General features: G+C 47.5%; 1 protein-coding gene across 2 annotated transcripts in view; it reads right to left on the bottom strand.

The window, feature by feature from the left end:
* MAPKBP1 (mitogen-activated protein kinase binding protein 1) overlaps positions 1 to 14,746 on the bottom strand; it is a 51,572-nt gene that overhangs the window by 24,428 nt on the left and 12,398 nt on the right. For both annotated transcript variants that reach the window (XM_052646133.1, XM_052646134.1), the window contains exon 3: positions 2,757 to 2,848. In XM_052646133.1, coding sequence (XP_052502093.1) covers positions 2,757 to 2,848 — 92 coding nt within the window. The remainder of the gene's footprint in view (positions 1 to 2,756; positions 2,849 to 14,746) is intronic.

Below are 14,746 nucleotides of genomic sequence, written 5' to 3'. Positions count from 1 at the left end.
CTTAAAATGTGGCAGGTAGGGGGTGGGTTTCCTGTGGGGAGAGCAGCTAAGGGAGGGCTTTGGAGAAGAGGCGCGAGAGCCACCAAAGCTGAAGGGCCCCTCCCCAGAGACTTCAGCCTACCTCTGCCTCGCACACATCTCTCTCCACCCCACCCTCGCTGGGCTGTTTCATTTCCTTTCAGAAAAACTTTGTTTTGGTTTGATATTTGCCTCTAGGCCTCTGGGAGAATTTTTGGAGCTTTGTTTCTCTTCTTGTTTCTAGGATACCTGAACTGCTCCTAGAGCAACAGCGCAGTAGGAACTACAGAGTGGGGGATGGGGGCGGGGTAAGGATCACCAGGCAAGAAGAGAAGAAGACGGAGGTGGGGGGGAAGAGCCTGCTCTTCCAGGGCTCACACAGACATTGGCAGCCCCCCAGATACCACTGAGGCACAAGGTGAGCTTTAGCACAGAGCAAAACCAAACACCCAGAAAAAAGCCATTTGCAAAGGGAGAACTCAAAGTTCTAGGAAGTCAAATGGTCAGGAAGTGGATCAGGGCACTGCCCAGGGCTGGCCCAAGCCAAACACACGCAGGAAACCCACTGGAGGTGACAGCAAGGAAGCCTCCATACACCACCTGGAGGGATGACTCCCAGGCACACGCACTAGGCTGGGGCCTGACTGTAAACTGAAGCACACACCCTTAAAGGCATCTGGGGTCACAGTAGGTGCGCAAGAGCGGGAGCAGGGCTCCACACTCCCCAGGGCAGGGGCACAGGGCTCAGCACGCCTGGAGCAGCAGCCCCAGCCTTCCCAGTCTGTACCACCTCCAACAAGAAGGAACCTGGCTTTCCCAGGCTGAGGCAGGCATGAGTGGAATTCCCCAGAGGCAAACTGCACAGGGTATCCAGTGACAGAGATCATTCATCACCTTGCTTCTGGAAACGGGAGGAGGCCAGCTCAGCCCCTGAAGGGTAAAGTCAGCTCAGTTCCCAGTCCCCCAGCACAGACATCAAATGTCAAACGGCCACGGCCACGCAGAAGAGACAGACCCCAGAACCCAGGGGCTGAAGGCTCCCTGGAATACACTGAGCTGCCCATAAATTGGGCTCTTCTCATTCAAAGAGTGGGTAAACAGCTTAGGGGAAAGGCAGCTTTAAAAAATAAACGGCAAGTCTGGTCTCCCTCCCTGCCTCGAGCTGTTTTAAAAGAGCTTTGCAGTCAGAGGACTTGGGTTGGAATCCCAATACAGACACATACTAGCTGTATGACCTGGAGCAAACCGCTTTCTCTCTTTGAATCTTAGCTTCCCTCCTCTAAAATAGGCGATGAAAACAGTTCCAACCTCACAGGGTTGCTCAGAGTATTAAATAAAATAATTCCTGTGATGTGCTTAACAAAGTTCCTGACACAGAAAAAGTTCTTGATAAAGGTAGGGATGATAAAACTTAAAAAAAAAAAAGAGAAAGAAATTGTATAGCTGATATAAAAACTCCAGGTGTTGCTGTGGAAGTCATACTGGGCATCCTGGCATTCCTAAGTTGATGGAAGGAGAGAAGTGGCCATCCTATTTTCATGTTCTAGCAGCAAGGATCAGAGGGCGACAGAGTAAACCAGCGGCAGGAGGGCCCCCGAGGCTCCACAAGAAGCACTTCTGCAGAAGCTGCAAGCACCTACGGTTGGGGTTTTCTCATGAACACGAGCAGAGGAGTGAAGAGGCAGCACGGAAAAGAACACCGGCCCTGGAACCTCACCTTTCTGCCAGGGCGCTGACATCTCTCAACGTGCCAAGTGATCAGAGAAGCTTTATCCATAACCGCCAAAAAGTGGAAACAGCCTGAATGCTTATCAACAGATTAATGGAGAAAATGCGGTATATCTATCTATCTGTGTGTGTGTGTGTGTGTGTGTGTGCTAAGTCACTTCAGTTATGTCTGACTCTTTGGACCCTGTGCGTGCGTGCGTACACACACACACGCAAGCACGCACGCACACAGGCACGTGCATGTGCACACACTGGAATATTACTTAGGCATGAAAAAGAATAAAATCCATGAAGTCCATGTATGTTTGCAGCGACACAGATGGACCTATTCTCATACTAAGTGAAGTCAATCAGAGGATGACAAACATCCTATGATAGAACCTACATGTGGGATCTAAACAGATGGCACAAACGAACTTATTTGCAAAAGAGAAAGAGACTCTCAGGCTTCAAAGGCAAACTCACAGTTACCAAAGGGGAAAGGTGGGAGCTGGGGAGGGATAAACATATACATGCTACTATATATAAAATAAATAATCAATAATACTGTAGAGCACAGGGAACTCAGTACTATGTAATAACTTATATGTGAAAAGGATCTAAAAAAGGATATGTGTATATGTATAACTAAATCACTTTGCTGTACACTTGAAACTAACACATTATATATCAACTCTATTCCAATATAAAACAAAAATTTAAAAAATAATAAAACAAAATGACTAAAAGGTAGATATTAAAGACACTGAAAACAGTTGGGAGCTGTGTGTAATACAAAGTATAAATCTGTATGTGTGGGTGGGTGTAGGTGGCCAAAGAGCAGGACAGGATGGCAACAAAGACAACAATCAACACGGAGCCTTTATGTGGCCCCGCATCTCATTTACAAAAACGGCCAAAACATTAACCTGGATGTATCGCCCAGAAGGCACCAGAAAACCCTGCCTGCTCCCACTGATTTAGCATAGCTACAAGCTCCCATGCAGTAAGATCACTGTCAAGACACTCACCCAGCTGGGTAGGCAACTAAACCGGATCGGGGGTCACAGGCAAGTCCTCTGCCTCCAGACACTGTAATTCCAAGCACCTTCTCCAAGGTCACCTGTGAGAACAAGACAGAGAAGTATTATGTTATGGACAGAGGGGGTTGGGAAGGAGGTGTTCTCCCGTGCTGACTGCCTTCCTGGTGACCCTGTCTTCTGGAGAATGGGGCTTGTCCAGGTTCTGATTTGGCACAGGCTCCCTGATCACACGTGAAAAAAGGCCAGTGTACATCACCAGCTTTTAACAGTGCTCAAACTGCTGGATCCAAAGAAAAGAAAATGAAGTGGTTAAAACTCAGGTCATGGCCACAGAGGAACAAGGACTCCCCCAATCCAGGAAAACTCCATTTATAAGGTAAAGCCCTGGGTCCCCAGACTGGCCTCTTGGGTCTGTGAGACTCAGGGGATGTCACTGATCGTGCCTTGGCAGGCACGAAAGAAAGGCCACTCTCATCTCCCAGAGCCGGGAGAATGTTAGGTATCAATTAGGTGACTCATAATACCCCTGATCTATGCATTCCATCGCACTCTTCCCCTCCATCAGATGGCAGCCAGTTCATACAGACTATAAGCCCAGGAGGCAGAGACATAGTTTAATGCTATGTTTTGCAAAGCACAGATGCTCAGAGCACTCTAATTATTATTATTAGGCCACAACTCCCACAGAGATGAAAGGGAGACATGTGCAAAGTACTCAGAGATTCTGAGAGAACACGGCCACAGGAGACACTCAGCATCACTCTCAAAGTCACTGCTGCTGCCCCACACTGTCTGCAGGCCCTGGGACACGCACTGGGCTAACCGCAGATTAGTGCACTGAGCTTTCTCCTGGATGAGCCCATGTAAGATTAAGGCTGCCACGTAACTCATCACTCCACCTCACCCCCTGCTACAGAATGCCTCGCCTGTCACTCCGGGCCAGTCTCCTCAGCACTTCCTGGGCCCCCTGCACTGGCCCTCCTCGGGGAGGCCCTCTTGTCCTCGTTGGTTCAGATGGCAGGGCTTCGGAATGCAGAATGGCCATGTAAACAGGCTAGAGTGTGTTCTGTTAAGAGTCTCTGGGGCCTTAATAGGGCCTCATGAACCAGAAACACTTCAGAAGGATTCACATCCGAGGCAGGGGCCACAGGCTCCTAGTCCCTGTCAGTTTCTAGAGAGGGAAAGCCCATAGTCACTTTAGTATCTCTCCTCTTCCTTTCTTACTCTCCCAACTGGAGAATTCCAAGTGTTTCTAGAGGGCCAGTTTAAATTCTTATATCCAAGGACCACTTTAGTTTGAATTATGTTGTAAAGAAATGCCCTGAGGTGGCCAAAGACCAAAATAAGTTTACTGGGATATTGTAATTAAAGCTATTCCCTCAGAAGGTCCCCAAGAGTCTTCTGTACTTCTTGAGGATGGAGACCAGGAATTCCAACACATGTCTACTCACTGACAGAAGCAGCTGAGTTCGAGGGCACCGTGCCTACCCACAGCAACCTGGCAAGAGCCAAACTCGCCAGCTACCCTGGGTCTTTCTGAGGCGCTACACTTAGTGGGGGATAAACTAACTCTCGCTTGCTCCAGACATTCTTGATACTTTGCTCTAACAAGCCACTTTACATACTTTTTCTCAGCTTAACAATCCTCCCCCACCCCTGGGCACCCAGGCAACCTTTCTGAAAGGTCTGAGCACTGCACACAGACTACAGAACACCAACTAACCCTGGGGAAGCCTGGGGGATGCTCAGTTCATGGCACCGCCCCCCATCCTGGCATTGCGCCTCTGGCTCTTCCTGAGGGAGGGGTGCTCAGGAACATTCCTGCTGCACCAACTGCCTACTGCAGAGAAAGAGGAGCCTGAGGCCAGCATTACCCACATAGATGAGAAAGGTCACCAAAGCAAGGGCTGAGCTAAAAACACCGCTCAACTCCTATTCTCTCCAGGCTAATCTGATTTCAGGCAAATCCTTTGGATTCATATTTGCATCAATCCCTCCCTTATGCTTCAGCTTTGGTCCCAAAGAATTAGACCAGTCTGTTGGTTCTCAGCTTGCCTTCCCTCTGACAGGAATTTGGGTAGGTGTTTTGTGGGTAGATGATCCAGTTCCACAGAGAATTATCTGGAACTTGCTTGGAGTTTTCAGCAGCAATATAAAGCAAGAAGGAGATGTGTGTTACTCAGACCTGAAAGACCAGTGTTTATCAAATGATTTTGACCACAACCCATGTTAAGAGACTGTTTACAGCTTGATCCAGGGTAAACATACATGCATGTGTGAGCTTGTTCATAAAACTGAAAGTTTCACAGAACAATAGTTAACTCTTGTTGCATGTGATGTACTCCAATTTGTATTACGTTCCATTTCATTAAAAAGTAATTCTGGTCTCGGCCCACTCACCTGACTCCGTGGCCCGTAAGTGGGCTGAAGTGGCAGTCCGGGGCCCTGCTCAGGGCCATCTCCCCCACTGGGCCTGGGGCTCAGCTGCGGCCCCTGCCACCTCTGTGCTCCTCTGTCACTTTCCTCCTAGGACTCTTGGCAGGAGGGCAGACACCCGGGCTAGGAAACCCCATGGGCAGGAGTTCACCCAGGCTCAAAACTTGGACGATTTTCAAAGGATTTATGAGTTTTGGCTTCTCCTGGCTTTCTGAGCAGCTATCCAGGGGGGGAAAAAAGGCAGTTTCCTTTGGCTCTGTGGAGGGGGAGGAGCAGGGGAAAAACATCCAGGGGCATCAGCTGGTTTTTATTTTATGTTCTAACTCAAACCAGCTTCCTGTTTGCAGGGAGGTTTGGGGCTGAGCTCCACTTTCAAAGGATCTGAGAGTCCAGAGCTCTTGCAGGGCCTCCAATGTCTAGGCTTATCCTGTGAGGCTCCTGGGCAATGGACCTCAGGAACTGACTCTCTCCTCTCATAACCCTCTCCATACCCCTTCCTGGGACAGCTTCCATCTACCCTTGGAAACGGAGACAAGCCTGGACACCCCTTTGCAAACACACCCCAGGCTGAGAAGGCCCAAGTTCAAGCAGCAGGGTGCTACGGTGGCTCGCACTGGCTCAGGAGAGCGACTGTGAACCTCTGCCCCAGCTCCATACACAGTGAGAGCACACTGGAAGCCTGAAATCACCAAGACAGGACCACCGACACCATGAAATCAGACAACGCTACAAGCTGGGGCCCCCTTTGCCCCTCAGAGAGTGTGTAAACGTTTACCAACGCAACACTAAGCTCAAGCAACTTTCCTCTCTGCCCTGGACTATGGCTGTAACTCCCATGTGTTCTTTCTGCTTCGGGCCTTGCTTCCTACAGTTTTTTTCTCAACATGGCAGGCCACAGTGATTCTTTTAAGAAAGACGGGAGTTCGGGTTGTTATGCTGCTCAAATGCCTCCAACTGTTCCCCATCCTGAAGTTTAAATCCAACGTCTTTACCCTGGTTTACAGAATCCTGAGTCACCTGGCCCCTGGCTACCTCTCTGAGCTCAGTTCCTTCACTTCCCCCTCCTTTACTCCACGCCAACCATCCTGACGGCCTTAAGCGCCGCAAGGAGATTCTAGCTTCCGGTTCTCTGCGTATGCTATCTATTTCTTCCACTAAAATGGTCTTCCTTCAACTACTCACTCAGCTAATTCACTCAGGTCTTTGCTCAAAGGTCTCCTCAGAGAAGGCTTTCCAGACTGGCTTTCCTGCTATTCCTCTAGACCCAACCTACCCCGCTTTACTTTCCTTCACTGTACTTGAGAGTCAGGCAGTGACCCGACATGGGTTCTTTGTCCGCTTACTTACTGTCTGTCTCCTCTACCATAATAGGGGCTCCTCAAGGCCATGGCCTAAGTTGCTACCCCTCACTGATGCATCCCTAGCGCTTTAAACAGTGCCTGGCACAAAATGGGCACTTGATAAATATTTGATGAATAAGTAAATGCACGGCAGAGGCTCTGGCAACAGTGAAACAACAGAGATAGGAAGCACAAGAAAACTGGGGTTTTCAGGCCAGCAGAGTTGCTCTCCACAAAGTATCTGAAACTGGGTGTGTAGGAGTTCCCTGGTTGTCCAGTTGTGAGGAGTCGGTGCTTTCCCTGCCATGGCACAGGTTCCATCCCTGGTCAGAGAACTAAGATCCCTCAAGCTGCATGGCTAAAAAATAATAGTAAAGAAAAGCTAGCTGTGACAGAAAGACCATGTCTAGATGAGGACGAGTACAAAGGGAGGTTAATGGTACAGGTAACATTTTGTTTCTTAAGTTGATGGTGGGCACACAACTGTTCATTATTCCACGTGTATTTAGTGTATGTCTTAGAGACTGCACAGGAGAAGTTTAAAAGACAGAAAAGATATGGTCCAGGATGTGGTGTGGGGCTCAGCACCTTATGAGCAACATCCTTCTATAGTTTACGTCCCTGACTTCTCCTTATCCTCAAGCCGCTTCGTTGACACCCGCTGACCCAGCAATGTGAGGGGAAGGGCAACAGAGAACTGAAGAATCAGTTTTTACTGGATTTAGGTTTCTCACTTCAGTGCTTGTCAGGCTGTGTTGTATTTGCAATGCTCCCGACACACCGCTTTCTTCTGGTGGGAGTTTTCAAGGACTACTGCATACATCCCTTCTCCTGACTGCTAAGCCTGGCCGCAGGTGAGGAGACAGCCCCCTCAGCCTGGGTTCCTGAGTGACTGATGAACAGAGTGCCCGTGCTGACCCACAGTGAACACAAGCAGGAACAAGAAAGAAACTATCTGTTAAGTCAGGCAGATGGTGAGGAGATTTGTTACCACGGTATGACCTAGCCCAGCAATTTTCACACGTTTTGGTTGGTCTCTTACGTGTTTTGGTTTCCTTACACTCTTAGAAACTATCAAGGAGCCAAAGAGCTTTTGTTTATATAAGTTATAAATATCAATACTGGTTATATTAAAAATTACAATGGAAATACTGAAATTATTTAATTTGTTCAAAAGTAATAAAAAAAAACCCATTACATGTTAACGCTTTTATTAAAAGTAACTCTAGTTTCCAAAAAAAAATCAAAAACATTTAGTGAGAAGAGTGGCACTGTTTAACATTTTTCCCAATCTCTCTAATGTCTGGCTCAATAGAAAACAACTGGATTCTCATATCTGCACCTGCATGCAATCTGCTATGATGTTATTTTAGGTGAAGATAAAGAAAATCTGGCCTTATTTGTATATGTAATTGGAAAAGAGGAGACCACAGAGATGCCCTTAAAGGGTTTTGGGGACCCCAGGGATTCTCTGACCACACCTTGGGAACCGATAACCAGCCCCTCCTGTATACTATAGCATTTCTTCATAAGGAAGCAAGCCTACCAGCATGAGAGTTCTGGCCTCAAGCATCATTTGAGGAAAATGAGGCAGGGATCAGGCCCTGTGAGAAAATAGCTGTCCTCAAAGTCAGGGATGGGGCCCCAACTTCTGACAGGAACTTCAGCTCCAAATCCTCATGGCCCAAATGTCAATGAAATACAGCCCCACAGATACACCAGTCCAGGCAATTGATTCTGGCCCATGCAGCTAGCACCCTGATACATACACAGTTATAGGAACATCAAGGGCAAGTGAAAACTCAGAATTAAGAAGAGGGCACTCCCTATGGACTCTGCAGTGCTCTCCTCCACATCTGAAACACAGCCTAGAAGCAGGGAGAATACTCAAGTTGTGACCCAGCCACTCCTTGGGCAGGTGGAGAGTGTTGAGATGGAGGAAAGCCTACACCAGCCAGAAAGAGGGTGTCATCTTTCCCCAGCAGCAAGGCTGCAGAAGGGCAGAATTACTACAGACACAGTGCAAAGGAAGGCTTGAATGCCCACCCCTCCCAGCGTGCACTAGGCAGGGCAGTATTGCATCCTTCTAAGAGAAAGAAGGAAAGCAGAATCATTCCTCACTGTAATGAGATAAAGGGATAACTTCATAATTGCCTATTCCCAAGAGAGAAGGAAAGACTAAAGCCAACTGTTTAACAGCTCTTCTGGCTCTCATTAGAGTAGATGGAAAAAACAGGTGGCTCAGAGGCAATAGACAGGACTACTCATTCATTCTCCATAGAACAGTATTTTCCAGAATGCAGACTGCAGCCTATTAATGGGATCTGAAATTGATTTAATAGGTAATGAATAGCTAGAACAAAAAACAGACCTCATGGCATGTAGTAATGGTAAGTACTGATCATGAAACTTTATTTCAGGGGTATGTGTGTGTGCACTGGGTCACAATGTAAAGCACATTTCTTAATATGAGTTGTTCTTTAAAATGTGAAAGTCACTGGGATGCCGTTAGAGTCCTAAAATGCAGAGTACAGACTCAACCCTCTATCCTCAAAATCCAATAGGGAAGATCAATGACATACTACAAAGCAATCCAGCATGTGATAGGGTCATAAGAAAGATATGAAGTGCTCCAAGAGGAGGAAGAGGGGTGGTTTCTGAACAGGATCAGGAAAGGGAAACAATGAGCTTTCCCGGAAGATTAGATAGAATGTGACCCGGGCCTTGCAGTGAGGATAGGATTTTGACAGATGGACATATAGAGAGAAGGAATTCTCAGTAGAAGAAGCTGCATGAATGAGTCTGGCAGAAGGAAACAGCAGCAACAGTGAAAGCAAGGACTTTCTGTAGGAGAGTTAGGTCAGAAAAGGTAGACTGCAACCAGATCAGGAAGGGCCCTGGTTACCAAACTAAGTCAGGTCTTTTGGAGGCTCTGGGAAGCCCCAGGAGGGTTTCGAACGAACCAGGGACATGATCAAAGCTATATACATCGTTACCAAAGCACAGCTCAGGCAGGGAGCCCATATAGGAGACTATTACAATAGCTCGAGTGAAGAGTAGTAAGGATCTAGACCAGCACAGAGACAGTGAGAGTAGGAAAGAAATAATGACAAAGGAGAAAGTGACAAAGCAAACAGAACTGGCAAGACCAGGCACCGTACAACTCTGTAGAAAAAAGACAAAAGACTCAAATTTTGAACTTCAGAGACAGGGAACAAGGTGGTGCTATGAAAAGAAATGGTACCATGATCACAGAAAGGGGGTCTGGACGAAGTGGGCGGAGGGGAACTGTTGGTGTCGGTTTTAGATGTGGCGAATCTAGGCGCTTCAGGAATATTTAGCAGGAACCACAAAACACTTGGGGTTTCCCTGGTGGCTCAGATGGTAAAGAATCTGCCCACAACGTGGGAAACCCAGGTTCGATCCCTGGATCGAGAAGATACCCTGGAGAAGGAAATGGCAACCCACTTCAGTATTCTTGCCTGGCAAGTCCAATAGATAGAGAAGCCTGGTGGGCGATATAGTTCACGGAGTTGTAAAGAGTCAGACACAACTGAGCGAATAACACTACTACACTACTATAAAACATTCAATTTAGCTTAGCAACATACACATGGAATTGATGCTCGGGAGAGAGGTGAGGACTAGAAACAGCTATCTGAAAATTATTCACATGGAGGTGAAAACCAGCACTGAAATGCAATGAGATGGGAGGAGACAGAGGGGAGAGAGAGTGAGGCTGGTGGACAGAAATGTGGGGAGTAGCTGTTTTTAGAGTATGGGAACAATGAGATCCTGGCAGTTAGAAAAAGAGAACCAGGAAGCTAGTGAAAGGGAGAGTTACCAGAAGGAAGGGATAGTTAATATAAGTGCTAAAAAGAATTGAAAGAAGCAAGAAATGGACTCCAAAGCCATCGGCCAAACTGGTGGCACAGCACAGGCTCCCAAGCCGTCCCACCACCCCCACCCCGCCCTAAACACTTGATCTCAGGAACTCTGCATAAGGGCTTCTAAACTCTTCTGGTGTCTCTCTCTCTAGTCCCTAGATCTGATCAGCCTACATGCTAGAGAGAGGCACCAGCCAATGAAAGATTCAGTGTGTGGAGGCACTGCTAGGGAAGGGCTTCTATGGAGCCCACGGTGTATGTGATTCTCATCTGTCCTTGCACTCTCGGTGTGAGGGACTACGATAGGGAGTCTGTGGTGCTTCCTGAAGAAAGCAGCTGCTCCCCCGAGAGAAAACTAAGAGGCCAGAGCTACAAAAGGCCAGGGTCATCTAGGACTCAGCTGACCTCAGAATGATAAAGAAACCGCTGCGACTGAGAGGATGCTGTTTTGCTTGCCATGTTTTGTTGCCATCAATTTCTTTCTTCCCCCTTCGCCCTTTCTCTACTTCTCAATCCCACTCAATACAAGTTACAAATACCTAAGTTATAAGTCATTCCAGCCAAACTATGGGCTTGCTATTTCTATAAACAAGCATGTCACAGACCTGTCAGAGGCAGAGCCCTCTCCGCCTTTCCCTCCCTTCCTGCAGGTTAAGAATAACTACGCCTGTCTCTTGCCCACACACTACACTCTAATCTCACAAAGCAGATTCTCCACCAGATTCTGAGAATTGCCACTTATACAAAAGCCACAAAGAAAGTTCAAGGCCAGGAGGCTTTGCGCAGAGACTTAGCCAGCTGGGCAAAGACCTAGTGACCAGCCCTGGGAGAGGGAAGGGGGAAGGAGGTATCAGGCCCAAGCTCGCTCACTCTTGTTTGTTCAGAATGCAAGGGGCCAGCTGGGGAGAGGCAGGAAGAGACAAAATGGCCACTCCAAGACTGTAGAACAAACCTTGCCTCTCCACTCTGCTCCTGGTCTCTATCCCATATGGACAATTTCCAGTTCTACTGTCTATGCCATCAAGTCTCTGAGACAAATAACTTTCACTATGACAGAAAAGTTCTGGTAGCTCAGACGGTAAAGCATCTATCTGCCAGCAGTGCGGGAAACCCGAGTTTGATTCTTGGGTTGGGAAGATCCCCTGGAGAAGGAAATGGCAATCCACTCCAGCACTCTTGCCTGGAAAATCCCCTGGATGGAGGAGCCTGATAGGCTACAGTCCATGGGGTCACAAAGAGTCGGACACGACTGAGTGACTTCACATGACAGAAAAACCCAGTTCCCTCACTAGAGCTCAAGATTAGTTGGAATTGAGCCAATTCTGTAGTGCTAGGATTAAAACAGCCTCAGCAACTAAGGAAGGTGAGTCTGCCACTGTTTGAGAAGAGGTGACCTTAGAAATCCTTTAGCCAATAAGCCCCTGGGGACTAGAGAACAGAGGTTCCCAATTCTGCCCCGTCAGTAAAACTACTCAGAGGGCTTACTAAGTTTTGTTCACAAAGCAGTCCCCACCTTTTACCCAGACCCTGCCTCTGCAAGATTCCTGAGCTATGGGAGGGTGGGGTCGAGGTGAAGCTGCTTATTAAAGCTCTCCAGGAGGTTCTAGTGATTGATAGGGTAGGGAACTATTCAATTAAAGCATTTTGCCTTTTTATTTTCAAATTTCAACCCCTCCTCCTGTGACTAGGGAGAAAACAACATTCCGAGTAGTCTTATTCTTAAGAATACCCAGATTCATGGGCTGCAAAGGGTCTTGGGCAGAAAGAGGATCTACAGCTATACCAAATACCATCTATTGAATGTGCACTCTGTGCCAAGAACTGTGCTAAACACTTCGCAAGATCATCTCATTTAATGCTCTTGACAACTTGATGAAGGACTAGTATTATCTCCATCTCAGAGATAAAGGAGTCAGGTAATTAGTGAATGGAAGAACCAGGATTCAAACATAGGTCTGTCTGGTTTCAGAAACCATGGTGACCAAGGAGGGAGCTCAGGTTCTCCCAAACCACCAAAATGCTGTCACTTCTGAAAGAGCACACAAGAAGTCGCCATGCCATCGTGGAGGCAGTGGGGACAAGTCTGAACACCAAGATCCAAGGCAAAGGGCACAGGAGGAAGTAGAGAGGCAACAGGGTCCTCTCCTGCCTGTGTTAATGTTTGTTTTTTTAAAGCAGCATCCCTTATCAGTAATGTAACTGGGTCTAAAAATGGGTTCTACACCAATACAGTATACTAACCTATATATATGGAATTTAGAAAGATGGTAACAATAACCTTGTATGCGAGACAGCAAAAGAGACACAGATGTATAGAAGAGTCTTTTGGACTCTGTGGGAGAGGGCGAGGGTGGGATGATATGCGAGAATGGCATTGAAACATGTAAATTATCACATGTGAAACGAATCGCCCATCCAGGTTCGATGCATGATACAGGGTGCTTGGGGCTGGTGCACTGGGATGACCCAAAGGGATTGGATGGGGAGGGAGGTGGGAGGGGGGTTCAGGATGGGGAACACATGGACACCCATGGCGGATTCATGTCAATGTATGGCAAAACCAACACAATATTGTAAAGTAAAAAAATAAATAAATAAAACTGAAAAAAAAAATGGGTTCTGACCTCTCCTCTCTGAGATGGTTGCAGAGAAAAAAGAGTAACAGAGGGTCTTCCGATGTCAGAGTACCCCACGTTGTCAGGGCTTACCTGTGTCCAGCTGGCACTGGAACCTACAGCATAGACAGCTGACACCTATTTCCAAGGAAACTGACATTGACAGCATCAGAAGCATTTTCATGTGCAGGCAGAGGAGGAGCTAAGGAGGGCATTGGACCTCAGACCAGAAGAGAGGGAATGAGGGGCCTCTAGCCAAACGACTGAAGTACAATATAACCAATAGCCAATTTCAAAGAACAGCTTGAATAACACAGTGCCTGGTATAGGGCAGTATTCCTACCCTCCCTTTCCCTTCCAGTTATCAGAAAGGCAAGGATAAGAGACATCTCAATTTAAGCAACCAGAATAAAGGGGAAAAAAAATTTTTTTTTTCCTCACTAAGGTCAGTCCTTGCTATAACAATACTGGAACCACAAACAAAGCCCTATGACCTAAAAAATCTGATCAAGAAGGGTCTGATTCTTCTTCATTCACCATTTCTGCATCCCTGAGTTTTCTTAATCTCTTGGTTTCCAAACTTTGTAATGAGGGAGAGTACTAACTGTTCTTTATCTGGACTAACTGTGCAAGGTGATTGCGTGTTCTAGGATGTGTGGAGTGGAGAGGACGCTCAGTGCCCCTGCAATCACACCAACTTGTGCCATGCGACTCTCTTTGAAGAAGGAAGATCACCTCAACGCGTTATTCTCTATAACATGCTCACTTCCCTTCCACTAGGCTTCCTTGGTGACTCAGACAGTAAAGAATCCACCTGCAATTCAGGAGACCTGGGTTCAATTCCTGAATCAGGAATATTTCCTAGAGAAAGGAATGGCAACCCACTCCAGTATTTTTGCCTGGAGAATTCCATGGACAGAGTCGTCTGGTGGGTTACAGTTCATGGGGGTCACAAAAGAGTCATGACTGAGCAACTAACACTTTCCTTTCCATTGCTAACACCAACACCCTGGTTGAGGCCTTCAGCACCATATTCCTGAATATGGTGATGGCTTCCTAATCAATCTCCTTACTGCAGACTCTGCCCTCCCCTCCCCAACTCATCAAAATAATCCTTCCATAGTATAGCTATGATCATGTCCCTACTCTACTCAAAAACCTTCAGCGACTCCCTGTGCTATGCTTAGTCTCTCCATTGTGTCCACCTCTCTGCAACCCCATGGACTGTAGCCCACCAAGCTCCTCTGTCCATGGGGATTCTCCAGGCAAGAATACTAGGTGAGTTGCCATGCCCTCCTCCAGGGGATCTTCCCAACTCAGGGATTGAACCGAGGTCTCCCGCACTGCAGGTGGATTCTCTAAGCCAACAGGGAAGCCCAAATATACTGGAGTGGGTACCCTATCCGTTCTCCAGAGGATCTTCCTAATCCGGGAATTGAACCAGGGTCTCCTGCATGGCAGGCAGATTCTTTACCTGCTGAGTTACCAGGAAGCCTTCAATGACTCCTTGTGCTGTGCTGTGCTTAGTTGCTCAGGCCTGTCCAACTCTTTGTGACCCCATGGATTGTAGCCCTACAGGCTTCTCTGGTAATCACGGGGATTCTCCAGGCAAGAATACTGGAGTGGGTTGCATGCCCTCCTCCAGGGGATCTTCCCAACACAGGGATCGAACCCAGGTCTCCCACACTGCAGGCAGATTC

The sequence above is a fragment of the Budorcas taxicolor genome, chromosome 10 (assembly GCF_023091745.1).
Source record: "Budorcas taxicolor isolate Tak-1 chromosome 10, Takin1.1, whole genome shotgun sequence".
Lineage (NCBI taxonomy): Eukaryota > Metazoa > Chordata > Mammalia > Artiodactyla > Bovidae > Budorcas > Budorcas taxicolor.
Note: the sequence above shows the minus strand (reverse complement) of the source record. Positions and strands in the feature narration are given on the sequence as shown.